This window comes from Brachyistius frenatus, unplaced genomic scaffold (genome assembly GCF_029030835.1).
Source record: "Brachyistius frenatus isolate BFR_SWC_R1_liver_20210118 unplaced genomic scaffold, ASM2903083v1 Contig_203, whole genome shotgun sequence".
NCBI lineage: Eukaryota > Metazoa > Chordata > Actinopteri > Embiotocidae > Brachyistius > Brachyistius frenatus.
Genome location: NW_027210802.1, coordinates 307,501 through 331,674, shown reverse-complemented (window position 1 = coordinate 331,674; position 24,174 = coordinate 307,501). Strand labels below are relative to the sequence as shown.

General features: G+C 40.7%; 6 protein-coding genes across 9 annotated transcripts in view; 4 read left to right on the top strand and 2 right to left on the bottom strand.

Moving 5' to 3' along the window:
* The first annotated feature begins 153 nt into the window (after window positions 1-153).
* LOC138633031 (ubiquitin carboxyl-terminal hydrolase 12-like) lies at window positions 154-4,243 on the top strand. The gene is made up of 13 exons (XM_069719002.1): window positions 154-188; window positions 1,047-1,171; window positions 1,258-1,354; window positions 1,460-1,575; window positions 1,657-1,727; window positions 2,490-2,615; window positions 2,708-2,800; window positions 2,880-3,008; window positions 3,096-3,224; window positions 3,309-3,343; window positions 3,492-3,526; window positions 3,617-3,910; window positions 4,047-4,243. Exons 2-13 carry the CDS (start codon window positions 1,114-1,116, stop codon window positions 4,241-4,243), a joined length of 1,380 nt encoding a protein of 459 aa, XP_069575103.1. The 5' UTR covers window positions 154-188; window positions 1,047-1,113.
* A 1,055-nt stretch (window positions 4,244-5,298) lies between these two features.
* LOC138632986 (E3 ubiquitin-protein ligase DDB_G0292642) lies at window positions 5,299-7,238 on the bottom strand. Its single transcript, XM_069718936.1, has 4 exons — window positions 7,116-7,238; window positions 6,826-6,926; window positions 6,133-6,306; window positions 5,299-6,049 (listed from the first exon to the last, which is right to left on the bottom strand). The coding sequence occupies exons 1-4, from the start codon at window positions 7,204-7,206 to the stop codon at window positions 5,594-5,596; spliced, it is 822 nt and encodes a 273-aa protein (XP_069575037.1). The 5' UTR covers window positions 7,207-7,238; the 3' UTR covers window positions 5,299-5,593.
* Window positions 7,239-7,954: 716 nt separating this feature from the next.
* On the top strand, window positions 7,955-9,517 carry LOC138633001 (NEDD8). Its single transcript, XM_069718958.1, has 2 exons — window positions 7,955-8,181; window positions 9,172-9,517. Exons 1-2 carry the CDS (start codon window positions 8,037-8,039, stop codon window positions 9,303-9,305), a joined length of 279 nt encoding a protein of 92 aa, XP_069575059.1. The 5' UTR covers window positions 7,955-8,036; the 3' UTR covers window positions 9,306-9,517.
* Window positions 9,518-11,249: 1,732 nt separating this feature from the next.
* Window positions 11,250-16,664, top strand: LOC138633030 (ubiquitin carboxyl-terminal hydrolase 47-like). Its single transcript, XM_069719001.1, has 16 exons — window positions 11,250-11,329; window positions 11,437-11,519; window positions 11,783-11,809; window positions 11,897-12,445; window positions 12,954-13,059; window positions 13,156-13,289; window positions 13,368-13,438; window positions 13,516-13,638; window positions 14,028-14,123; window positions 14,256-14,387; window positions 14,474-14,602; window positions 14,738-14,778; window positions 15,012-15,052; window positions 15,140-15,408; window positions 15,832-15,958; window positions 16,633-16,664. Exons 2-16 carry the CDS (start codon window positions 11,465-11,467, stop codon window positions 16,662-16,664), a joined length of 1,932 nt encoding a protein of 643 aa, XP_069575102.1. The 5' UTR covers window positions 11,250-11,329; window positions 11,437-11,464.
* Window positions 16,665-18,513: 1,849 nt separating this feature from the next.
* oxa1l (OXA1L mitochondrial inner membrane protein) lies at window positions 18,514-22,768 on the top strand. Of its 2 annotated transcripts, XM_069718974.1 has the most exons (11): window positions 18,514-18,639; window positions 19,016-19,144; window positions 19,277-19,381; window positions 19,469-19,706; window positions 19,821-19,964; window positions 20,067-20,152; window positions 20,383-20,547; window positions 20,667-20,771; window positions 20,869-21,031; window positions 21,134-21,214; window positions 22,549-22,768. In XM_069718974.1, exons 1-11 carry the CDS (start codon window positions 18,529-18,531, stop codon window positions 22,668-22,670), a joined length of 1,449 nt encoding a protein of 482 aa, XP_069575075.1. In that variant the 5' UTR covers window positions 18,514-18,528; the 3' UTR covers window positions 22,671-22,768. The 2 variants fall into 2 exon arrangements, with proteins under 2 accessions (XP_069575075.1, XP_069575074.1); XM_069718973.1 differs by having other exon boundaries at window positions 19,277-19,706.
* A 90-nt stretch (window positions 22,769-22,858) lies between these two features.
* Window positions 22,859-24,174, bottom strand: part of slc7a7 (solute carrier family 7 member 7) — a 9,433-nt gene continuing 8,117 nt past the window's right edge. For 2 of the 3 annotated variants that reach the window (XM_069718976.1, XM_069718975.1), the window contains 2 exons: window positions 24,036-24,174; window positions 23,455-23,542 (listed from right to left, as the gene is read on the bottom strand). The exon at window positions 24,036-24,174 is cut by the window's right edge and continues 45 nt beyond it. In XM_069718976.1, the coding sequence (XP_069575077.1) occupies window positions 23,539-23,542; window positions 24,036-24,174 (143 nt within the window). In that variant the 3' untranslated portion in view covers window positions 23,455-23,538. Of the gene's footprint in view, window positions 23,543-24,035 lie in introns of all 3 variants that reach the window. The other variant, XM_069718977.1, reaches the window with a different exon arrangement.

Genomic DNA, 24,174 nt, shown 5'->3' with positions numbered 1-24,174 from the left:
AGGACCCCCCCCCCCCACACACACACACACACCTGAAACTACGAAGATTCATTCGTTTTGTGAAAAGCCTTCATGTTGTGTGTGTAGTTTCAGCCGAGTTTGAAAATGTTTACTCTTCCTGTCTGTCGCACTTCCGCTGGTATCGAAAGTGAAAGACTTTCTGTGTGTTAGTTCATCAGATTGTCGAGGTGAGTCCTCGGCTTTTTTTTCTTTTTTTTCAATTTGACACTACAAACATCTTCTGGCGTGTCATCGGTACCAAGGGAGTCATGGTGCGCGTGTTTCTGGAGCCTAATATTGAGTTTATTACTATCTTACTGTGTATTTTAGGATCGAAAGGCTGCGTGCGTTTCCATAACACCCAAACACAGCTGCTGCGTTCAGTGACTCGGTCAAATCCTTTCGCTCTCAAATGCATTTTAAACTCCTGCATTTCTAGGTTTATTTTGAGCAGAACCAACTAAAATCAACTTAATTGAAATCACTTAACATACAACGCAGTTAAATGATTTCAGAGCACAACGACAGAAACAGAACGAAAGCTGCAGCAAACTAAATATTCAAAGCAAAAGAAGTACCCTATTATTTCAAATGGTTCTCATGTTGGATTATTATCAGTGATGCACACGACTGAAACATGTTCAGTAAATATATCTACAAGATAAATGCGGAGCAGTAAGATCAATTTTGACTTTAAAATCGAGTGGCGGATGCAGAAAATGGAAATACAAAAAAAAAGTAAAATAAAATCCCCAAAGTATAAGGACAGTGCTCAAATAAATATACTTAGTTGCTTCCTGTTACTGGTTTGAAGGCACAATTCTGCACATATATTATCTTAAATTATTATTCCACTACATTTTGTGCCTCATCGACATTCATAGATCACAACAAATTGGTTTTAAATCCACTTTAACATGATGCTTCTCTGGGAGACGTTGTTTGGTTTATAAGCAGAGAATGTAAAAATGTTTAAGCATGTTTTTAACCTGCTTGCTGACCCTCAACTTCAGTTTTTTTTTTTTTTATCTAACGTGCTTCAGCAGGATGAATCCTAAACATCTGAACAAATAAAAAGCTTCAAGATGTCGCAGTCGCTCGAGAGACTTCAGCATGTGTGATTACCTCATGAAAATGTTCAGAAACAAACTAGAAAACTTGTCCATCTCAGGTAAGTGACATTAAATGAAACCATGTGGTTCCTCCGTGTCTGAGTTGTGATGATGTTGTCAGTGACGTCAGCTGTCGTGTCTTCAGATTACCACGGCCTGAACAGTCCCGGTCTCACGTGCTATTTGAACAGCGTGCTTCAGGTGCTGTTCATGACCAAAGAGTTCCGCGAGGCCGTGAAAAGGTTCGACACCTCGGCTGCGTTCATCTTTTCTATTTTTATTAATCGAAAGTCAAGTCACATCAAAAGACACTTTAATAATCACACATCTTTCTCACTGTGTCACAGATGCTGCAGTCAAGATTCAACAACCATCGACCAACACCTGCGAGAGCTGTTTCACGATTTAGGGAAACGGACGGCCAGAACACATGACGTCATTCTGAAGCTCGGCATCACAGACGGTACGTTTGATGTGAATTATAAAATCAGTCTCACTGAGTGACTTGTATCATCCTGGAGGGAAATACGTTTCGTTGTCTCAGTGTACGAACAGCGCGATGCTGCGGAGTATTTAGAGAAGATCTTGTGTCTGACGAGTCCCGAGGCCTCCAAGGTAAGAACACCTTTATTCTTTTATTTTAAGGGAAAAGTGCACGTTAATTAACTTTGACATTTAAAAGCATCGAAGCATTTATAATCCTGACAAAACGAAAAACTAACAAATGATGATGTAAATTTCCTTTTTTTTTTTTTTTTAATTATAAAGCGAAACAAAAACCCACATTGTCCTCAAACCAACAATAAAACCAGACAAATTATAAACAAGTTGGGGAGATTTTAATCATGTAAAGTTTGAATTTTAAAACGCTGTGTGAAATGCAGTTTCCTTATTTCCAGGAATATGTCAAATTCCTCTTTAAATATGTGACACAAGACCATAAAGTTTTTAAACTTTTCCATATCGAATAAATTATATCTTCAAATGATTTGGTAATGGTATTAATTTGGTTCATCATAGGTTTATTTTTTGATTAAAAAATCTCCAAAAAAGGCCATTAAATAATTCTGGTGTCGTATTTATTTACATGTTGACTTATACATATTTTTTTCATAGACCAGCAAATGTTTGATGGCTGCAGTGTTGTGAACAGACACGAACACTCTGATTGATAAGAAGGAATAATCAAGTCACTGATTAATTCTTGAAACTGCATTTTATTTACTTATGGGTATTCCATTTTTTTTTGGATGCTTTATATATTATATTTTAAATGTTCTCAATGTGTTTTTGTAAATATGAAGTCAAAGAGGTATTTTATACATGTGTTTAACGTGTCTTGGAGCAGCATAGCCATCGTTGTCCTGTTGTGTCCAGATGTTTAAGGGAGAGCTGAATCACAAGACCACATGTGGAGAGTGCAACAAGAGGAACGACTGCAGGAGCCTTTTCTGGATTCTGCCACTCGCGGTGGAAGATTCACGCAGTAAAACCTTCAACGTGGTACTTTTCTTTCGCTTATACGAGTCATTTATTTGACACACGGTGAGAGGAAAACGTACATGCAGGATGAACATCTTCTCTGTTCACAGCAGGAAGGACTGCAGGCTTTCTTCAGGGCACAGAGACTCAGCGGGGACGACCGGATGTACTGTGAGCGCTGCGATGAAAAGCGAGACGCGGACACCGTGAGTTGATCCTCAGAAGTCTTTATGAAATCAGGTGACTTCCTGTTGTTCACGCAGTAGTTTCCATTATGCGGCGCAGGAATGGGAGATAACTCAGCATCCAGACGTTCTGACCCTCCTGCTGAAGAGATTCACCTTTGATGACGGGCGGAGGTGCTTCGTGAAGCTCCACTGCAGAGCTGCTGCGCCCCGAACGTTACACCTGGAGGTACTTGAACACACCGCGAGATCCTTTCAATTCAACAACTTTTAAATACGCTGACTTTGTTTTGTTTTTTATTTCTGTCTCTTTCAGAAATACGTGTATGACCTCTACGCCGTCGTGAACCACTTCGGTACTCTGTCAGGAGGTCATTACATGGCAGAGATCCGATCTTTTGAAACCGGTTGCTGGTACTGCTTCGATGACGGCACCGTTAAACGTGTAAGGAGGCTGCAGATCTTCACGGTTACGTGTTCGACAGCTGGAGGTCAAACATTTACTGTGATGTTATTTTCAATTTTACAGTCCAAGCCAGAACTGTTGGGAGACGACTATCTCAGGTAGATGTTTCCTCTCTTTACTCAGACATGACGTGTGTTTCCTGAGTGTTCGATGCCGTCTGATCTCTGCAGTGATGTCGAGGTCAGATTATGAACTTTGCTCAGATCCACCATGATGCTGTTTTTACTGTTTCCTCCCTCAAAACAGGTCTTGCACCGCTTACCTGCTCATGTATCGCAAGGGTGAGTCTGAGTCTTACAGTACTGACCTCTGTTGACAACATACATTCTTTGCAGTTCATGCATTTAATTGTATTAAAACTATTTTCCCAGGTGCAGGTGTGGAGGAGGAGAGAGGAGAGGCTCTTCCTCCTCCTCCTCCTCATCATCATCAGCTGAAGGATCACAGAGGCGGAGGAATGGAAAACTCAGAGCACGTTGAAGGTAATGCATTGAAGAAGAATCCGGTTGGGAGGAAACGGACCGACTCTTCCGGGGAACTGACACGTCATGTTGAGGGGCTGTTCGAGAGGAAAGTGAACTCCAAAAAGAGAAGAGCAGAGGTGAATGGGACTTCCTGTGAAACGACAGACGACATTATTCAGAAAACAAGTCCAAGTGATCGAAGTACCGCGAGAAAAACAATCAAGTCAAATAAACGTGCGAGAAATCACAAGGAGGCAGCAGCAGATGGAGGAGAAGAGCGCTGCACAGAGAACAGACGCTGATGTGAAGTCATGTCATGTTTGCTCCTCTTCTTCAGTTTCACACCTGACAAGACGCCGGCCGGCCGGCCCGGTCTGCGTGGAGCGGGCCGGCCCGGTCTGCGTGGAGCGGGCCGGCCCGGTCTGCGTGGAGCGGGCCGGCCCGGTCTGCGTGGAGCGGACGGACCCGGCGAGGCGAGCCGGTCATCAAATCTCTGCAGAAAATCAAGCTTCCCCGGAAACAAGGAGAAAATAGTTCCTGTTGACAGCGGCAGGAAAACAACTGGGATGAAGAGACAGAAAACTCAAAGACCAAGGGAGACAAAAACTGAGACGAGAAAGCCATGGAAGTCATGAAATGCTACGACTAATATCTGCATCATTTTCGTCACTCATAAATTATTTTTATGTTAATAGGATTCACGAAAAAAAAAAAGAAGTAATAAATATTGTGTGCTTCTGATAAACTGATCAGGGATGTTTTTGTCCAAACACGTGTGACCCAACGCTTTCTCTAATCCTTCACCCTCGATGTGTCTTCGTGATGAACAGAGTTGGTTTCACATTAAACTTCTGTGAGTGTTCAACCTGAACAACAGAAGCAGTTCAGTCCGGTTAGTTTGATTATGAGACTCTACAGGACTGAATGTGTAACTGAAGCACTCAGAACGAGTCTCTTCTGAAGTTAACAGGTCCAGTTAACAGTGTTTCGAAAATATAACTTTTGACATTTTAAAGTGTTAAGTTTTTAATTTTTTTATTCATTGCAGTGAATTGTGAATGTGTCCATATTTAAAAAGGTTACGAGACCCGATCTGGTTCTGAACTACAGACTCGAGTGACTCGGAGGAAGCAGATGGAGCTCCTCACTCTGCTTTTAAAGTAATAAGCTCAAAGATTTTTGTCAAGTTTCTATCTGTCGCTGAGTGTGATAACACATTGAGACAAAGATTAAAGGCCATGCGTTCCTGCAGTTCCTCTCAATGAAAAATAACATCTTGTGGAATCTTTTATAGCAGCAAGCAGGGTGAGAACTCAAAAACCATCTTGTAAACCAAAGCTGTTATAAAGGAGAATTTAAGGACTAATAAAATATCATGAGACTCAACGTGTGTCATTATGTAAGTCATTTGCAAGTTGTTTTTTTTTAGTACATTTTTTTTCATTCTTTTTTCAGCTGTATGTGAAATATCTGTTATTTCAACGTAATATTACATGTAGATCTATTTTGCCATGTCATCATATATCCTGTCCAACAACCAGGACATTTATTCACACCTGTCCACCTCCTTGAAATTAGACTTAAAACAATTGTTTTTGTATTTCAAAGGAATCTTTATTAAGTGATGCAGTTAATGAACAACTATGATTGAGCAGAGATCAATTTTGAGGAAACGATTTTCAGTGGCAGTTTTAAAACTTGTCTTTTACAACAACAGTAATCGCAGAACACAGATGTTGTTTATTACCACCAATGTATATGAACAAAAAGGCCTGTGACACTTTTGGTTTCTGTTTCAAAGAGAAACCTCACAATGAAAAAGTAAAACTGCAGAGCGACAGAAGGCTGCTGTGAGCGTACAGTATGCTGAATGTTTACTGCTTCTTAATTTCTGTGCCACGCAGGTATGGAGGTCTGTCTGGGAGCCACGCCGATGCTGCAGGGGATGAAGTAGGAGCTCGTCTTCAGGCACTTGCGAGTCAACTTCAGACACACAAAGCAGAACTCCACCTGGCAGCGAGGACAGATGATGTTCTTGCAGCCCGTTTTGTCGTGCTCCACCGTCTGACCGCAGGTGGGACAGGCCCGGATGGAGGGACAGGCGTCGATCCCCTGCACCTGAGGGAGGGGGGTTTCCTTGCAGGTTCTGAGAAGTTCGAGGTTGTGGTTGATGCAGCCGTCGTTGTCGCAGCGATCGGAGCGCGGAGCTTCACCTTTCCACGGCTTCAAACACTGCCAGCAGAAATGGGACTCTTTCTTCTTGTCCGCCATGCAGATGGTGCAGTGCACGTTGAGGTTCGTCGGGTCCGCTCTCTCCACAGAGGTTTTGCAGCCAGGACACTGTAGAGAAGAAAATGAAAGCGATAGTTTAACATTTCCGGTAATTTGCTTGTTTGTATTCTTGGTTGAACGTTGAAACTCACCATTTTATATTCACAGTATTCTGTCAGAGCCAGACAGGCGATTTTCTCTTCGAAGTTGCGCATCTCTTCAGCCGTCAGCACCGCCAGCCTGCGCACCTCCTGGTACGGCCACACCTTATCACACCTGACCAAGGTGCCGTTCTTTAAAGCAGGACACTTAAACTTGTACTGGCCCTGAAAGAGAAAAGACATGCCCGTCAAAGATGCAGTGAACCAAGCTGGAAGCGTGAGAAGGTTTTCCCTCAGACACCGCAGAACATCGCAGCAGAGATCGGTGTTGACAGTCTGACCTACAGGGACGAATTCAAGGTCACAAAGCTCAGACTGTCAAAAGATATTCCTCTGGTTTTACTCCTGGTTTATAACTATAAGACAGACAATCGAATCGGGTGAATTACAAACTTCTAAAAAGTGGAGGGCAGTTGTATATTTGGTGATAATTCTGTCAGCTCATCACAATGAGAGACCGCTTATCAATGTCATTTGATATAGATTTAATTGTAAAACATCAATTATATACAAGTGTACTAAAGACACTTAAAAAAATAGCAACAATTTGCATCAAACAAATTAAACAAAAACAAAAAAACACAGAAAACAATACCTTGTACAAATGTACTGGTTCCTTCAGAATAAACAACAACAAAAACAAGGAAGAACAACTGTGTGTGCAGACAGTGACGTGGAAAGCACCTGATCCAGCAGGCTGCGGCACCAGCCGGTGAGAGACTCCGGAGTGACGGCATGACCGCAGGACATCTCTGCTCGGAGACACTGGTCTCCTTCCTCCGGAGCTGAAGGAGCATCACAGTCACTAACGAGCCTCCAGACTTCTGCACAGCCATCAAAACACCGAGAAAAAGCTCCTCGTGCACATATCAGCCAAACGACACGCTGTTGTTTTTATTGGCTTAATTAATTATAGGGCTTTTTAACATGTAAATGACAATGAACAAACATGAGTTCAGCTTTTCAGTGCTTACGTAGTGGATCCAGATCATCCGGCCTGTTGACAAACTTCAGCGTCGTGTCTTTGCTGTCGTACCTCTTCTCCTCCTGATTCCGGGAAGTCATGTTGGTTCAGATCAGCTGGTCGACCAACTTCTTCTGTGTGCAGCCGGAATGAAGTCTGAAGCTGCTGCTGCTGAGTATCACTCTCTCACTAACTCCACCCACACTGACCTGAAGTTTTACTGTCAATTTCTCTCCAGTTACAAGAAGTCACGTGGATGTGCATTTCTAGATTTCCTGTTCACAATTCTTTTTTTTTTTTTTTTTTAATACTGTGGACAGCTTTGGTTTATTAGATAAGTTCCTTTGTTTGTACTATTTTTGTTATTACACTGTTTTGCATTTAATTATAAAAATCCCCCAAATTTCTTAAATCTTATTTGAATCAGTTAAAGAGATGATGCTGCAATAATTTCGAAACTATTATCCCATATTAATAATTTTGTGATAGAATTAATAAATATTATGTTTATGATGGCATAAATAAATGTTACATAGACAACCAGTTTATGTAACAGCTGGTGAACACAGACTTCTTGCACCTGTCTTGACAAACACTTGTGGGATATCCGGTGATTTCCAGCTTTCACCAGTTGTTTTTAACCTGCTAAAGTCTGCACGGTAGTTATGCCGAATTTAGTCCATCTACTTTTTATTGCTTTTTATTTATATGCTGATGATAAAGATTTATTCATGCACATTATAAGAAAAGCAGGAGACATAATAATAATAATAATAATAATAATAATAATAATAATAATAATAATAATAATAAAAGAAGTTTCGATAAAAGTGAAACTCAGTCCTGTGACGTCAGACGGCTCCGATGATCCTGATCAACAATCTGAAGGTGCAGCAGAAGGAGCCGCGAGTCGCACACAAAGCAGCAGGACATGGGGAAAATCTACCAGGTGGTGGTGAACGGACTCAGGGGCGAGAAGATCATGATCGACCTGTGCAACACCGAGGAGCAGATGAACAGCATGACGGTGAAGCAGCTGAGGGAGAACATGGCGCAGAAGCTTCCCGAGAATATAGGTAACGTCCCGGAGAGAAGAGCAGCGTGCACATCTGATGCAGTTCAACTATCAGAGACGTCATATGTTGGACTGACGAAGCAGTAAATCATTTGAAACTGTTCTGTCAGCAGACTCGCGCAAGTTTTTACTTAAACTTAGACTTTAAAAAAAAAAATGTTTTTACTTATTTCCTGATCATTTGCTCATTTGCATTGTTGGAAGAAGAACGTCGATGGTTTTATTTAAAGCAGGGGTGTCAAACATGCGGCCCGCCAGGGGGTCCAGCGCGGCCGCAGGATGACTTTGCTCAGTGTGAAAATTACAGAAAGACATTAATTGCATTTCTATGAGAATATGGAGGTTTATGAGTACAAACGTTTTGTAATTTTTTTTAATCATCCAGTAATTGCTTCAAAAACAGCGTAAATGTGACGTCTGCTCGCTGAGAGCCCAGGCAGATACACAGTGATGTCTGAGGTTTTGGTCCTTTATGTTTCTAGTTTATTGTAGAAAGACCTTAAAATAGGGTTTATCATCCAAAAACCTTCACCAATGATTTAAACAGAGAAATATTGTCGTTATTATGCTATGATTTTACTGGTCTGGCCCACTTGAGATCAAAGTGGGCAGTATGTGGCCCCTGAACTAAAATGAGTTTGACACCCCTGATTTAAAGAGTCTTCAGTCCTGCACAGAAGCAACTGTTAAATATCAAAAGTGAAAGTATACCCTGTGATGACGCGGGAATCCTTTCTGTTTTTGCTATTTCATTATAACATCTTATTGTTGTTCAGACCTGTTATTTTCCACCTCTGTTGATTTGCAGGTCTGGATTCAAATTTGTGGTTGAAAAATGTTTAAAAGAAAAGTTTTAGAGGTTAAGTTGTTATTGAGACTGCATTGTCATTTTGCATGACCACATGCCCTCCAATCAGCTGAATTTACCCCAAAACATGTAAGTGAATATCTTTCGTTTGTCTTATGTCTTTGTGACTCTCAATCTCTTCAGGGGAGGGGAATGTGCGTCTGATCTTCACAGATAAGGTGCTGGATGAAAACGAGAAGCTGCTGTCTCATTATGGAATCCAGCACATGTCTGTACTCCACATGGTGATGAAGGTTCCCGGAGGCCTGGAGGCCTGACAGAGGCCTGGGGGCCCGACGGAGGCCTGGGGGCCCGACGGAGGCCTGGAGGCCCGACAGAGACCATCGACCTACCTGCTCCCACCGCTGCAGCTTCCATAAGACCCACAAACACTCCTCAGGCTGTTTAACAAATGTTAAAGCTTGTATTGACCAACAGGTGGAAATAATCCTCTAATGTTCTGACGTCTGTGTTTCTCTTGCTGCACAAAAATAAAATTATGTTCTCTCAAATGCTGAGTCTTTGAATAGTTGTGCAGATATAAAGAGACATTCACAAAAATTAAAAGCCACATTAATACAGAAAATTACAAACAGACATTATGCCGTGCATAAACTCAACTCAAAAATGGAATGACAAATAAATTAATGCAGGGATTTTCATGTGGGGACAGACAGACAGACAGAGATAGATAGATAGATAGATAGATAGATAGATAGATAGATAGATAGATAGATAGATAGATAGATAGATAGATAGATAGATAGATAGATAGATAGATAGATAGATAGATAGATAGATAGATAATAGATCATAGATAGATAGATAGATAGATAGATAGATAGATAGATAGATAGATAGATAGATAGATAGATAGATAGATAGATAGATAGATAGATAGATAGATAGATAGATAGATAGATAGATAGATAGATAGATAGATAGATAGATAGATAGATAGATAGATCATAGATAGATAGATAGATAGATAGATAGATAGATAGATAGATAGATAGATAGATAGATAGATAGATAGATAGATAGATAGATAGATAGATAGATAGATAGATAGATAATAGATCATAGATAGATAGATAGATAGATAGATAGATAGATAGATAGATAGATAGATAGATAGATAGATAGATAGATAGATAGATAGATAGATAGATAGATAGATAGATAGATAGATAGATAGATAGATAGATAGATAGATAGATAGATAGATAGATAGATCATAGATAGATAGATAGATAGATAGATAGATAGATAGATAGATAGATAGATAGATAGATAGATAGATAGATAGATAGATAGATAGATAGATAGATAGATAGATAGATAGATCATAGATAGATAGATAGATAGATAGATAGATAGATAGATAGATAGATAGATAGATAGATAGATAGATAGATAGATAGATAGATAGATAGATAGATAGATAGATAGATAGATAGATAGATAGATAGATAGATAGATAGATAGATAGATAGATAGATAGATAGATAGATAGATAGATAGATAGATAGATAGATAGATAGATAGATAGATAGATAGATAGATAGATAGATAGATAGATAGATAGATAGATAGATAGATAGATAGATAGATAGATAGATAGATAGATAGATAAACACTTTATTCAGGGGAAACTAGCTCACACATAAATCTCAGTTTAAAGAACAGTACAATTAAAAAAACAATAGAAATCAAAGTCAGTGGTAATAGTGTGTTAATAGCAAGCCTAAGAATAGAGGGAATATTAAAATGAACACATCATGTAGTTAAATAAGATAAAGAAAAAAGTGAAGGTGCGAATAACAAATCTGCACACTGAAACAAACATGAAACTATCCTCCTGTGTGGATTTTGTAATTCAGCCAAGTTAAACAGGACAAACAGGAAATATTCAACATCTTACTCTCTCAAACAACTCCTGAAAGACTGAAAACAAGGTTCCTGAACTCTAACGAAGAAGCATGTTGATAACGTGTCCGTTTATTGAGGACTGAGTAAGGTTTCTCTTGAACCATAACCTTCTGCATTTGTACTTTTAGTCATGTTTAGACACGTGTAGTTTCTGCCATGTTGTTTTTCTCTCACATTCAGGCGCCACTTGTGAGCCGTGCTTTAAATGAACATCTCCGACACCCCGTGAATGCAGCATCCTGTAATAAGCTGTAATAAGTGAAAGAGAAAGCTCGATCAGATGAAAAGCTACTGACTGTCACAACAGGTGTTTAAAGGGATCCGTGGGAATCCCCTGAAAACCCTGAAACCGCGACTCTTCAAACTGAAGGTTCGTGGGGTTTTTCTTTCTCTTTCATTTTTTTTAATTTTTTTTTATAGCCGACTCGTTTTCAAAACAATCACGTGTTTGATTGTTAACTTTAAATTCCTCCGCAGCTGTCAGCAGTGAAGAAGTGAGCTGAAAATGTCTTCGCGTGAAAATGGAGGGCAGTTTTACAACAACACTCTGAACTCTCCGGGTAAGATACCCATTGGATTCAGAAAGCATTTTAGACCACTTCAGCTTCAATTAAAATAAATAGGAATAATTTCCTGATTATTTATTTACTGTAAATATATATATTTTTTGAACACAGATTTATGTATCTCCCAATAACTACACTGACACACCAAATGCATAGAAATGTGGATGCACCAACGCACACATTTACAGGGCTGATTGTGTATTTACAGTCTGTGTAAGACCTTTGTTTCTTTTCACCGTTCTCCTTCTACTTCTCAGAATCTTCTATTTCCAGGAAGAGGAAAAGTAAGAAGCAAATATTTCCATTATTCTAACTGATGTGTGTGAATGACTGAATTAAACTGTTTATTTGTTTTATATCTACTTTTACAGATGCTCATACTCAAGAAACTGAAGAGGAATCCACCTGTGGAGGTTTCCTACCTGCTGCCAGTGACAGCAATGTCCAGTGTCAAGATGCTGAACAGATTAGAAAGGAGGAAGATGAGGGGAAAAGCATTAATCAGGAATATAATGCAGAAAGAAACTTCTGTGATAATCTTGAACATGCTGATGCCACAAAAGAGGAGGGAGATGAGGGGAACATACATGACGTGAGGAGAAATGAAGCCGGCGATGAGCTGGTAAAAAAGAAAGGACTGCTCAGTGAAGAACGTGCCAAGGATCATGAAAACACTGGACAACATGAAGTCAGACAGACGACAGCAGATATTAATCATGATTTTAAACCTGGAGTCGGCGACGGACCTGCAGGACCTGGTGATCTTAACAAACTAGAGGAGACATCAATGGATGGGAGGCAAGATGAGGATGAACAGACTGAAACAGAGCAATCAGAAAAGACGGGAAAATCCTCGACAAAACTTCTGCATGCGGACAATGAAAGATCAAACGATGTTCGACAGATCAATGATCAGGAGGGTAAAGAAAATACTAGAAAAGAATATGACCTTAAACCTGCTGGTGTTGAGAAAGAGCGAGATGTCAGTGGAGTTATTGGTGATGGGAAACAAAACATAGCAAAAGATGATCAGATTTGTCATCAGGGAGGCAGGGACAGTTTGTGTACTCTGTTTGGACTTCTGCCTTAAAGGCATATATTGTTGATCATATTTTGTCTCCTCAGTCTGTGGTCTCTGCAGAGCTCCCTGACCTCGGCCCTACTGGTTCACTTACTTTGACCGGATGGCTGATGAGTCCTGGTGGTTTTAAACTTCCTCCATCTAACAATTATTGAGGCCTCTGTGAACACTCAGAGATTTTATTTTTTATCCTGATTCATTTCTTGCCACAATTTTATCTCGGGGTCTGCAGAGACTTTCTCGGACTTCACGGTTCGGTTCTTGTCCTGACCTGTAAATTACAGGAGATTAATGGTCAAAGACAGTTCTGATCTTTACATGTGTTGTTACCGTTGTCCTCCCAGCAGCTCGTAGGAGGTACCACGGCTTGCCAAACCAAGGAGCGACATGTTACTTGAACAGTGTACTGCAGGTGCTGTTCATGACCAACGAATTCAGAGAAGCTGTGAAAAGGTGCGTTTCTGTCCAACCTTATGCATTATAATGATTTTAGTTTAAATGCGGTTCCTTTGTGTCACCGATGGGCCGCTCTGTCTCCGCTTTGTTCAGGAACACCGGTGAGCATCCCGACACCTTTATTGATCGTCATCTTGCCGCCTTGTTTGATGCCTTACAGAAGCATCCAGCAAGTGATACGCATATGATGATAAATGACATAATAAAGACGCTGGGCATCGACAGAGGTACAGTATGTCAGCACACAGGACAACAAAATCCATCATTATTATATTCAACTAATGCACAATTGTCTTCCCTCCCAGTGAATGAACAGCATGATGCTGCTGAGTACTTGGAGAGGATTTTAAGACTGACCAGTCCAGAGGCGTCACAGGTGAAGATGTCACCAACGTGAAAGAGGATCTAGGAAGTGATCAGTAACACGTTTACAGGCCCTCTGTGCATTTTCAGATCTTCCACGGAGTCGTGGCCCACCGGACCATCTGTTCCACCTGCTGCACAGAGACGGCTGCAGATGGGCCATTTTGGCATCTTCCTCTTCCATTGGTGGAGTCCAGTGAAAACTACAGTGTGGTAAGGATCTGAAAACTCGTCCGCATGTTTTTGTTCCCAGAGAATATAAACTTAAATATGATGTTGTGTGTGTTGCTGTTATATGAGGAAACTGCATAATGATGCTTTAGGGAAACGGCATATGGCCCTGAAGCTGAAAGGATTGGCAAGTTGACTAACTGGTTTGCAGAGGTTTTACAATCACAAGGTGCTAAAAGCAGTTGTTTTTATGTGTTTCCTGCTTTCTCTCAGATCTCTCTTCAAAATGAGATCTCGATTCTTAGCTCTGATTTAATAAAGTTAGTGTGTCGTGTTTCAAATCTTCCTCCTTGAGAAAATATGCATTTAACATTTCATTCTCATTTCTTAGTGCTTATTTCAGAAGTAAATTACATGAGTTCATTTTACAGGTGCATGCCATTTTTGAGTTTTTTAAGGACTCACATTTCAGTGGAGAAAACCAGATGTACTGTGAGAAGTGTGACGACAAAGTTGATGCTACTATTGTGAGTAAAGAGAAAACATTTTTTCAAATTTATTGACCGTCAGTTCATTTTGAAATGACAGTATTAACAATTCATAATGTGAAAGTAGAATTATTACATAATGACACGTTTTAAGATGTTTTTATTGTTCAGAAATGTGTACTAAAGCATCATCCAGATGTTTTGATGCTGATGCTGAAGAGGTTTGAGTTCGACTACTGTTCCATGTCATATGTCAAAAACAACCGATGTGTGGATGTTCCCAACATGCTGGTGAACCCGGAGGTATACAACACATTTTAGTATTTGATCATGATTCATTTTTCATTCCTGATTATAATATCTGTCATTTTCTTTCTTTGGTGGGTCAGATGTATGAACTGTACGCTGTTGTGGATCACTTTGGTGATCTGAGAGGTGGACATTACACGGCAACAGTCAAGTCCCAGGATGACGAAGGAGGCCGATGGTACACATTTGATGACATCAGAGTCACACTGGTAAGACTGATCACCTTTACTTAGTTTTTTTGCAGAAAGTTGTTTCAAAAATTACTATATTGGACATAAATTAGAAACATAACAGTAGAAACAAAATGGATGAATCATTTCATGTTTGGTTATTTTCTGCACCAGCAGTTTGATTTCCAGCCGCTCCAGGTGAATGACACTGAGAGGTCAGTTTTAGTCCTTCTCATCCCCACCACATATTTTTGGGAATAATTTCTTGATTATTTATTTACTGTAAATATATATATTTTTTTAACACAGATTTATGTATCTCCCAATAACTACACTGACACACCAAATGCATAGAAATGTGGATGCACCAACGCACACATTTACAGGGCTGATTGTGTATTTACAGTCTGTGTAAGACCTTTGTTTCTTTTCACCGTTCTCCTTCTAGTTCTCACAGTGCTTATCTTCTATTTTACAGGAAGAGGAAAAGTAAGAAGCAAATATTTTCATTATTCTAACTGATGTGTGTGAATGAATGAATTAAACTGTTTATTTGTTTTATATCTACTTTTACAGATGCTCATACTCAAGAAACTGAAGAGGAATCCACCTGTGGAGGTTTCCTACCTGCTGCCAGTGACAGCAATGTCCAGTGTCAAGATGCTGAACAGATTGGAAACAGACAGGAGGAGGAGGAGGAGGAGGAGGAGGGGAAAAGCATTAATCAGGAATATAATGCAGAAAGAAACTTCTGTGATAATCTTGAACATGCTGATGCCACAAAAGAGGAGGGAGATGAGGGGAACATACATGACGTGAGGAGAAATGAAGCCGGCGATGAGCTGGTAAAAAAGAAAGGACTGCTCAGTGAAGAACGTGCCAAGGATCATGAAAACACTGGACAACATGAAGTCAGACAGACGACAGCAGATATTAATCATGATTTTAAACCTGGAGTCGGCGACGGACCTGCAGGACCTGGTGATCTTAACAAACTAGAGGAGACATCAATGGATGGGAGGCAAGATGAGGATGAACAGACTGAAACAGAGCAATCAGAAAAGACGGGAAAATCCTCGACAAAACTTCTGCATGCGGACAATGAAAGATCAAACGATGTTCGACAGATCAATGATCAGGAGGGTAAAGAAAATACTAGAAAAGAATATGACCTTAAACCTGCTGGTGTTGAGAAAGAGCGAGATGTCAGTGGAGTTATTGGTGATGGGAAACAAAACATAGCAAAAGATGATCAGATTTGTCATCAGGGAGGCAGGGACAGTTTGTGTAAAGGACAGGGAGAAGAGGAAGAAGAGGAGGAAGAGGAGGAGAAGGAAGAAGAGGAGAAGGAGGAGAAGGCGAAGGAGGAGGAGGAGGATAGTGGTGTTAAGGGAGGCAAGGATCAGGATATTAGACAGAGCAGGAAGAATATCAGTGTTACACATGCAGCACATAAAGATCTTATTGTGGAGAAACAGACCAAAGAGACAGGAGATGAAGGAGACACTGAACAAATGAAAATCAGAGAGAACTTCTCTTTTAGACAAGCAGGATCAGAAATAGGTGGACGACCGACGGAGAAGCAGGGAGTTCTTAGTGATGACAAGACAAGACTGAAACATTCCCAACTCAAAACAATAAATGAGTGTCAGGAAGTAACTGGACGAAGATTTGCTTCGTCAGGATTTTATGTTAAAATAGTTGATGAAGAACATGAGGAGGGAAAAAACGTCAGAATTAAGATTGTAGAGGAAACTTCACTCTCCATTGAGACGTGGAGAGAAAATAAAAAAATAATCATGAACCTGATTTCTGCTGAAAAACGGACGCCGGTCACGTTGTTGGAGGGCGTTTCCAGATTAAACCTGAATGAACCGTCAGAGCAACGGAAACAAACAACCCAAAGAGCAAATGAAGATGGACAAGAGCAGAATGTGATGATTCAATCCAATGCCAACAAAAAGTAAAAAGTGTCTGATGCAGAAGTAAAAACTTCAGGAATAAAATATGACATGAAAAGGAGAAGAGCTGCACAAAAGAAAACTGTTTGTTGATCTCCTTCTTTGCAGAAAAGATGGACTTTGATTTAGAGTGGGATTAATGTGAAATCCAAAAACATTTCAGATTAACACAATAATTCAATGAGGCCACATGTCATCATTGTGACCCACAAGGTGTTCTTAATGTTTTATTATTAATATTGCATCATCAGAAATAAGATAGCAATCAGGCATCTGGTCCACGCTGTGCTCCTCTTGATTCAGTCATTTTATCAGGTCTCCTACAGGAATGTAAAACGCATCACTTCCTGTTTATCACAGGATTGTTAAGAAGTTGCAAAATGGTAAAAATTGCAGTTTTTTCATTTTTTTTTATTAAAGTGCTGATTCATTGCATCAGTTTAAGTAACTCATGAAAAGTTATTTTAATGAAATGATCAAGGCAGAAATTATTTTTATGTTTAATGCATTTGAAGTCACTGACTGACTGATGACCTTAAATGACCTTAAATGATCTTTTGTTGCATTTCACTGTTTTCCAAATCCTACTGTTGAAAATGTGCATTGACCTGTAAAATTATATTTTTTAACTTTAATAAAAAAATATTTTTCAAAAACAGCGCTGAGTGCAACAAGTGAAGTGATTTCAGACAATAGATTACACAACAAAAATAAAACTCAATTCCTTTCTGGTTGTACTGTAACGTACTGCGTTAAATTACCTCGCTGATGTTTGAATAGATTTTATATTTCTCCATATTGTTTTCCACATCAGCAGTTACAAGAAGTCACATTACGACCGAATGCCTTATGTTGGTTTTATTTTACTTGCTGAGGAACTCTTTTAACTCAGAGTGAAAGTCCATCTGCTCACTCTGAATACGATGTTGAGAAGTCGATCCACCACTGTTTTGGGAGTATAATCGTCCTCATTGTATTACTTTTGTTGTTGCCGAGTTCTGAATTTGCTTCAAAATGTGTATTAAATAACTGTAATAATATCAACGTGTTGTTAAATCACTTCACAGGAGTTTTTAGTAAGAAAAAGCAGGACGTTAAGTTGCAGGTAAACAGAACATGGTTCTGGTATTTTATTTCAGCGACAAAAATGTTTAAAGTCCAGTTTAAAGTCCAGTTAATTAACTTGTTTGTTCTGCGGGCAGACACAATAAAGACAGGGAGTGTACAGTGTCCGCAGTAAAAGTTCAATGACTCAAGTATCTCATGTAAAAGGTCGAAGTGCGGACGGGTCTTCATGGTTTGCATTGTTTTTATCAGACAGAAGACCATAAAAAGACACATCCAAGCTTCCCTCATGTAATTTATAGACTATAAATAAATAAATAAATAAATATATATATTTATATAATGGAATGTATATTTAATTCCTTACAATAGCTATTTTAAAAACATGGTTAACTTACGTATAATTACCACAATTTACTTTTATTTGTCTTTCTTTCCTAAATATGTATATACATATATACAGTATATTAAAGTAAAGTATATTAAATATAAATTCCACTCAATTTGCTTTACTGTAGTAAATTAAACATGTGATTTTTAACTTAAAACACAAACTTAAAAATAATCTAATTAGGAGATAATAATATGATAAAGTTATTTTTCATTACAACGTCTTGTGAGATTTTATTGTACAAAGGTTAAAATCATTTAAAACTGGCTTTCCGTTGTTCTCCATAACTCAATGAAACCTTCTCTCATATTAATTAAACTGTTTAAGTTTCAAAGTCGCATGAAACAGAAATTCTTCAAACAAAATGTCAACGATAACAAATAAACAAATGTTCCTATTTCTCCCTGGTTATTTATTATATGTGAACATCATTATACTACAGTCTGTATCCAGGTAAACAAAAACAAACACGAATATCCTATTTCGCGCGAATCGTTTTGCGAAATGACCCTCCGCGCTTTCCGTAGCGGGCTACCGTTCCTGGCAACATGGCTGCCATCAGGAGCGGGGTGACTCCGGGCGGCCTGGCGAGATGTTTCCTGAGACAGACTGGGACACCGAGCCGAGGCAGCCGTCCTCTGTCGGACATGAGGAGCCACGTGAGTGTTTCCTTTTCACGGTGTCGCGTGTTTGTCTCGAGCTTCTGAAACTTGAACAGAAAGATAAAGATTGGCTTCACGCAGCTAACAGGCTAGCCGGCTAGCTGCGTGACTTTGTGCAGAGAAGGCCTGAAAAAACAAACATCAACGGACCAGTTCACATCTGCACGACCCTGAAAGAGCAGGAAACAACGAGCTTCAGCTTTTACCTGGTTTATATTGATTTCCTTCATTTATAAAACAGGAACTCTTTTCTTTTCTTTTCTTTCACAAAGAACGACTGAAGTGCTTGTTGTTGTTGTTGTTGTTGTTGTCTGAACTGTGCTTGTTGTTGTTGTTGTTGTCTGAACTGTGCATCCCTCTGTGGTCCAAACAGCGGCTCCTCCAGAGGTCCCGCCTGCACACGCTGTTGGAGGTCCGCGGTCCCGCCGCCGGGTCGCTGCTGGTCCGCGGACCCCCCGGGAGCTTCCTGTGGGCGGACACCGTCAGACACAACAGCTCACAGGTCAGTTCATCCACCAGCTTCTGTCATGGAGCTGCAGAGGGGCGGGTGGAGGTAGAGGCGGGTGGAGAAATATATAATTCTGATGAACCTGAGTTTGAACTTGAACTCGAGTTGATCTTGATGTGTTTACAGACTCCACCCGAGGACGGACGGACGGCCTCCGGCGGTCCTCCGGTGATGGAGTCCTCCTCCGTCTCTGACTCCGCCCACATCATCGCGTCGCCGTTCTCCGAACAGGTGGCTGAGACTACGTCTGAGATGGTCATCATCCCCGAGGCCTCGGCCACGCTCGAGTCACACGATGTTATTGATATTTTTTTTCAGATCCCGGTCGGAGCCGTTTCCGTGGCGACGCCGGCATCCCCCATTTTATCGCAGCCGATCGTCGAGCGGGCGGCCGACGTCGCGCCGACGGCGGCGGAGGTCCTGCGGGCCGCGGCGACAGAACCCACGCTGGTCGAGCTGGGATTGGCCGCTCACACGCCGGTGGGACTCGTCCAGAACCTCCTGGAGTTCATGCACATCGACCTCGGTCTGCCCTGGTGGGGAGCCATCGTTGTAGGTCAGAATCTATTCAATCAATACGAAGGCCGGTGGTTTAAATATCTCCCTCTGAGGTCTCTTGTTCATCCTGTTCTTCCTCCCCGTCTCCGTCGGTTCCTCTCCACTCGTGCAGGAACGGTTCTGGCCCGTCTGGCCGTGTTTCCGGTCATCGTGAAGGGGCAGCGAGAGGCGGCCAAGCTGAACAACGTGCTGCCCGAGATCACCAAACTCACCACCAAGATGAACGACGCCAAACAGAGCGGAAACAAATTCGAATGTCAGCGTTCAACTCCTCTTTTTAAAAAAAAAAATCTTTTTCAGTCGCATTTTTTTAAATGTTAAACTCATCCTGAGCTTTTGTGTTGTTGTTGTGTTGCAGTCGCTCAGGCCTACTCTGAGCTCAACCTGTTCCAGAAGAAGCACGACGTGAATCCTCTCCGGGGCTTCCTGATTCCCGTAGTGCAGGTCAGCTGATCTCTCCATAGATATCGTCATGGTAGGGAAACATGGATGAATTTTAATGAAGCTCTTTATGGGTCAGATTTGATATTCCACTGAGCGATGACATGTATGAGTGTTTCTCAACAACAAAAAAAAGTCCAATCTCCATTTTCTAGCCAGGTTTTAACACACAGCCTTTTTATGATTTATTATATATCTTCAGGAGAACTCACTTGTCTGCTCACGTCCGTCAGGCACCCGTCTTCATCTCCTTCTTCATCGCTCTGAGGAAGATGGCCTACCTGCCGGTGCCCAGCCTGCAGACCGGAGGTACGCTGTGGTTCACAGACCTGACGGCAGCAGATCCGTTTTATATTCTGCCTTTGGCTGTTACGGGCACCATGTTCTTCATCCTGGAGGTGAGGCGGCACTCGCTCAAAACAAACACACCCAAACACAAGCGGGGAGGAACCGTGAAGTCACGTGCTTTCAGTTGACGTGTCTTTTAATCACCACATTGGTCTTTATTTTCTTTCAGCTGGGTGCCGAGTCTGGAATCGACAACCCCAACCTGCGAACCATGAAGACCGTGATGAGGATCATGCCTTTAATCATCCTCCCGCTCACCATCAACTTCCCCACGGTCGGTCTCCCATCGTTGTTTAACCCTCGAACCTCCGCTGCATCTCTACAGTCGGTGTCTTAACGTGCTCTTTGTTTTTCCTCTTTTAAAACCTCAGGCGGTGTTTACCTACTGGATGACCTCTAACCTCTTCTCTCTGGGTCAAGTCGTGCTGCTCAGACACCCGTTAGTCCGACAGAGGCTGAAGATCCCCGAGAGGGTCAAACACCCGGCCTCCGCCATGCCGCAGAACGACGGACTAATAGAAAGCATGAAGAAGGGTGGGGGTTTGATTTAGTTTGATTCACTCGTATAAAACCATCAGGAAGTTGAACCTCTGAATATTTATTTATTGATCTTTTTTTTTTTTTTTTGGTCTTCAGGTTGGAAGAACGCTCAGCTGGCCCAGCAGCTGGAGGAGAGAGAACGGAGGATCAAGGGTCATCTGGACCTCGCTGCTAAAGGTCAGTTTGATTATAAAGCACATTTATACACAACTGTTTATGGATCGAAACGAGGAAAGAAGCTTTAAAAACAAAATTGAGAACATTTAGACGCCACACAGATTTACATGAGCATTTATTTTATTAATGCTCAAAATACGGTCAAAACAATATATTTGTGGACTTTGTTTTAACTTCACAGTAAATAGAATATATAGAAAAATCTCAGTATATGATGTCATATCAATTATTATATAATTCCTTGCTTTAAAAAAAAAAAAATCAGTAATTCAATCATTTAAACAAAAAGATGAAATGGACTTTTTAAAACCACCTGTTGGATTCACGACATGCAGCTGGTTCAGAACTTAATGTCAAGGTTAGAACCTTTTAACGGACCTTTATGAAGTCATGACGACATAAAACACGAAACTAACATGTGGTAACTTAAAATACAAGTGGAGGAGTGGTGCGCCCCCTTGTGGCTGTCCTGACATACTGAAGTAGTTTTAACTGTTAAAATCTTTCCATAAAACGCGATAAATGATCCAGAAAATAGTTTTGAAATTCATCTATTTACTGGAATCTCTTATTCTCATGTGAAAATACAATTTAATTTTTGTATTGCCCCTAAACAAAATGTTTCTGGCTGGATGTTTAGTTTTTGATGGACACAGACACAGACAAACATTTTGAACTCGGATTTAAAGACTTTCCGGTTGCGCTGCTGCTGCCGAGTTCACAAAGCACTTAAAGTTGTGTCACTGAAAACATCAGCTGCACGTGACTCTGATATGAATGCATGAAGAAGTAGATGCTGATGTTTTCAAGTTCTGAATTTTGCTGAGTTTGCAGCAGCTTGATCCAGTGAGTACCACGCTCATGTTATATTAAGTTTCTTTGTCCACACGTTTACTGAAGCAGTTAATCTGGTGCACCCGTTTTAACATATTATATTGTAGTAAACTTTTGGTTTATATATGTATAATTCAAGATATAAAATGATGTTACCATCGATGCCGGGAACTTGTAATAGACATTTCTTCTTATTTTTTTAGGCCAGATGATTAACTGAGAAAGTAATGTGATTAAAGTAATAATTAGTTGCAGCTATATGTTAAAAAAAACAACTTTTTTCTGCATCATTATATTTTTGCTTTAAAAAAAACCAAATTCCTGTGTCTGGTGTCGATTATATTTCCCAATCGTTCAGATTTATAACTGACGCAGCGATGACACGTCCTGAAGACGACAGTGAACTGTCAGCGTGGTTGTTGTTCTGTTTCCACCTCTTCCATCTGTGCTGCAACTATATTTCATTCAGTTGATTTAAAGTTTTCATTTCTCCCCCGCAGGTCCACTGAGGCAGACTTTTACCCACAATCCTCTGCAGCAGACGCCTCCCATCGCCGCGGCGTCAGCCAAAGACAAGCCAGCCAGAGGCAAAGCGCGGCCGTGGAAGGACACCATCGGATGAATGTGAGCGTTTGACAGTGTGATGAATTATGTACATATTTATGGAGAGAGGGACGGGTTGTGATTATGAATTATTCTAATTAAAATCTAAACAACCCACTTTTGGTGTATGTTGTCTTGATATCATCCAAAACACGTCGCCACGGAAACGAGAAATGAGTCCTTTTATGTTTTCAACAAGTACTTTTATTATAAATACATGTTTTGCAGCTCAACTGTTTCCAACTTGTTTCCTCTGAACAGACGTAAAAAATAGCCCTTCACTAAACAGTATAAAACGTTTTATCCTCCATGTGAGTGAACATGAAATCTAATCTCTTACAGCTTTACAGTTAGTTGTTTTTTATTTGTGCAAATAATATTAATATTAAGACTGTTTCTATTGTCAGCAGTGCTTTCCGTTCCAAAGATCTTGTCCGCTTGAAAAATTGAATATGAATTTGCCACCTTGCAGTAAAATAAAAAATGTTGTCATTATAAAGAAAATGTGATATATGAATTTAATAGTTCTCTTCTAAGATGTGCAGCTCTGTAATTCAAACAGGAGCGTGTTTCTTTAGGTGAAATGTTCTCTCTGAAGTCAGCGAGAGGAAAGTGTTACCGGCGGGCAGCACTGGCGTCGTCCTTCATACATTCATTAAATCGCCAGGTGATGATTGACAGGTCAGGTCGGCCGCATCCAGCTCGAGCCCCCAAAAGCGTTCGTCCGTCGAGGCCTCGTGTCGGCAGCGAGCGGCCGGAGAAGAGTCCGGCGCCGAGGCTCTCCGGCAGCGTGTTCGGACTTGAAACGCTCTCTCTACTCGGCCTTGTCGTCGTCGTCCATCTCGGTCAGAACGGAGTAGCACACCTTCTGGATCAGGACGCCAGATTTAGCTGAGAGAGGCGGAAACAGGAAATGAGGTTAAAACATCTGTTCAGAGCCAGATGTTTGCAGTGACAGCTGGATTCAGCTTTTGAATTAAAAAAACAACAACCAAGGACTCAGCTGGATTCAGTCGAATTTACCATGAAAGTGTTTTCTTTTTGTAAATAAGTGAGTGTAATCCATTAAATTCAATCAAGTCTGTTAATCTGAAAGAAGAAGCAGTTTAAAAACAAGTTAAATAAAAATAAAAAAAATTCAAATAAAATCCAAATAATAGACGGTAACTAAGTGAAGTAAAATAACGATGAAGCAAATGGACTAAAACTGGAGCCTCAATCTTGACTCGGATGTCTGTAGAAAATCAAACATTATGTTCCGGTCCAATCAGAAATAAGTGTACAGGTAGAGTTTAGAGATAATCGTAGCTCTTTTATTAAAACTGTCTGATTGGATCTTTTCTAAGTATTAACATGAAACCAGTGAAATAAAAAGGCTCCTCACCGATGTAGCTCCGCAGCCACAGCGGTCTCTTGCTGGCCGGCGTGTAGCAGCAGAGGAAGTAGACGGGCACCCCCGACAGGGCGATGCCGATGCCGATCAGGGAGTTGATGGTGTCGCTGTAGAGCGGCACCACCACCAG

Bases quoted from the DNA above. Each gene is read 5' to 3' on its own strand.
- LOC138633031 (XM_069719002.1), top strand. From the start codon at position 1,114: ATGTGTGATTACCTCATGAAAATGTTCAGAAACAAACTAGAAAACTTG. The intron at 3,009-3,095 runs GTACTTGAACAC...TGTCTCTTTCAG, and splicing joins CCCGAACGTTACACCTGGAG to AAATACGTGTATGACCTCTA. The intron at 3,527-3,616 runs GTGAGTCTGAGT...CTATTTTCCCAG, and splicing joins CCTGCTCATGTATCGCAAGG to GTGCAGGTGTGGAGGAGGAG.
- LOC138632986 (XM_069718936.1), bottom strand. From the start codon at position 7,206: ATGACTTCCCGGAATCAGGAGGAGAAGAGGTACGACAGCAAAGACACG. The intron at 6,307-6,825 runs GTGCTTTCCACG...TTTCTCTTTCAG, and splicing joins GCCGCAGCCTGCTGGATCAG to GGCCAGTACAAGTTTAAGTG. The intron at 6,050-6,132 runs GTGAGTTTCAAC...TCTTCTCTACAG, and splicing joins AATACTGTGAATATAAAATG to TGTCCTGGCTGCAAAACCTC.
- LOC138633001 (XM_069718958.1), top strand. From the start codon at position 8,037: ATGGGGAAAATCTACCAGGTGGTGGTGAACGGACTCAGGGGCGAGAAG. The intron at 8,182-9,171 runs GTAACGTCCCGG...CAATCTCTTCAG, and splicing joins GAAGCTTCCCGAGAATATAG to GGGAGGGGAATGTGCGTCTG.
- LOC138633030 (XM_069719001.1), top strand. From the start codon at position 11,465: ATGTCTTCGCGTGAAAATGGAGGGCAGTTTTACAACAACACTCTGAAC. The intron at 11,810-11,896 runs GTAAGAAGCAAA...CTACTTTTACAG, and splicing joins TATTTCCAGGAAGAGGAAAA to ATGCTCATACTCAAGAAACT. The intron at 13,439-13,515 runs GTGAAGATGTCA...GTGCATTTTCAG, and splicing joins CCAGTCCAGAGGCGTCACAG to ATCTTCCACGGAGTCGTGGC.
- oxa1l (XM_069718973.1), top strand. From the start codon at position 18,529: ATGGCTGCCATCAGGAGCGGGGTGACTCCGGGCGGCCTGGCGAGATGT. The intron at 19,145-19,276 runs GTCAGTTCATCC...ATGTGTTTACAG, and splicing joins TCAGACACAACAGCTCACAG to ACTCCACCCGAGGACGGACG. The intron at 21,032-21,133 runs GTGGGGGTTTGA...TTTGGTCTTCAG, and splicing joins AATAGAAAGCATGAAGAAGG to GTTGGAAGAACGCTCAGCTG.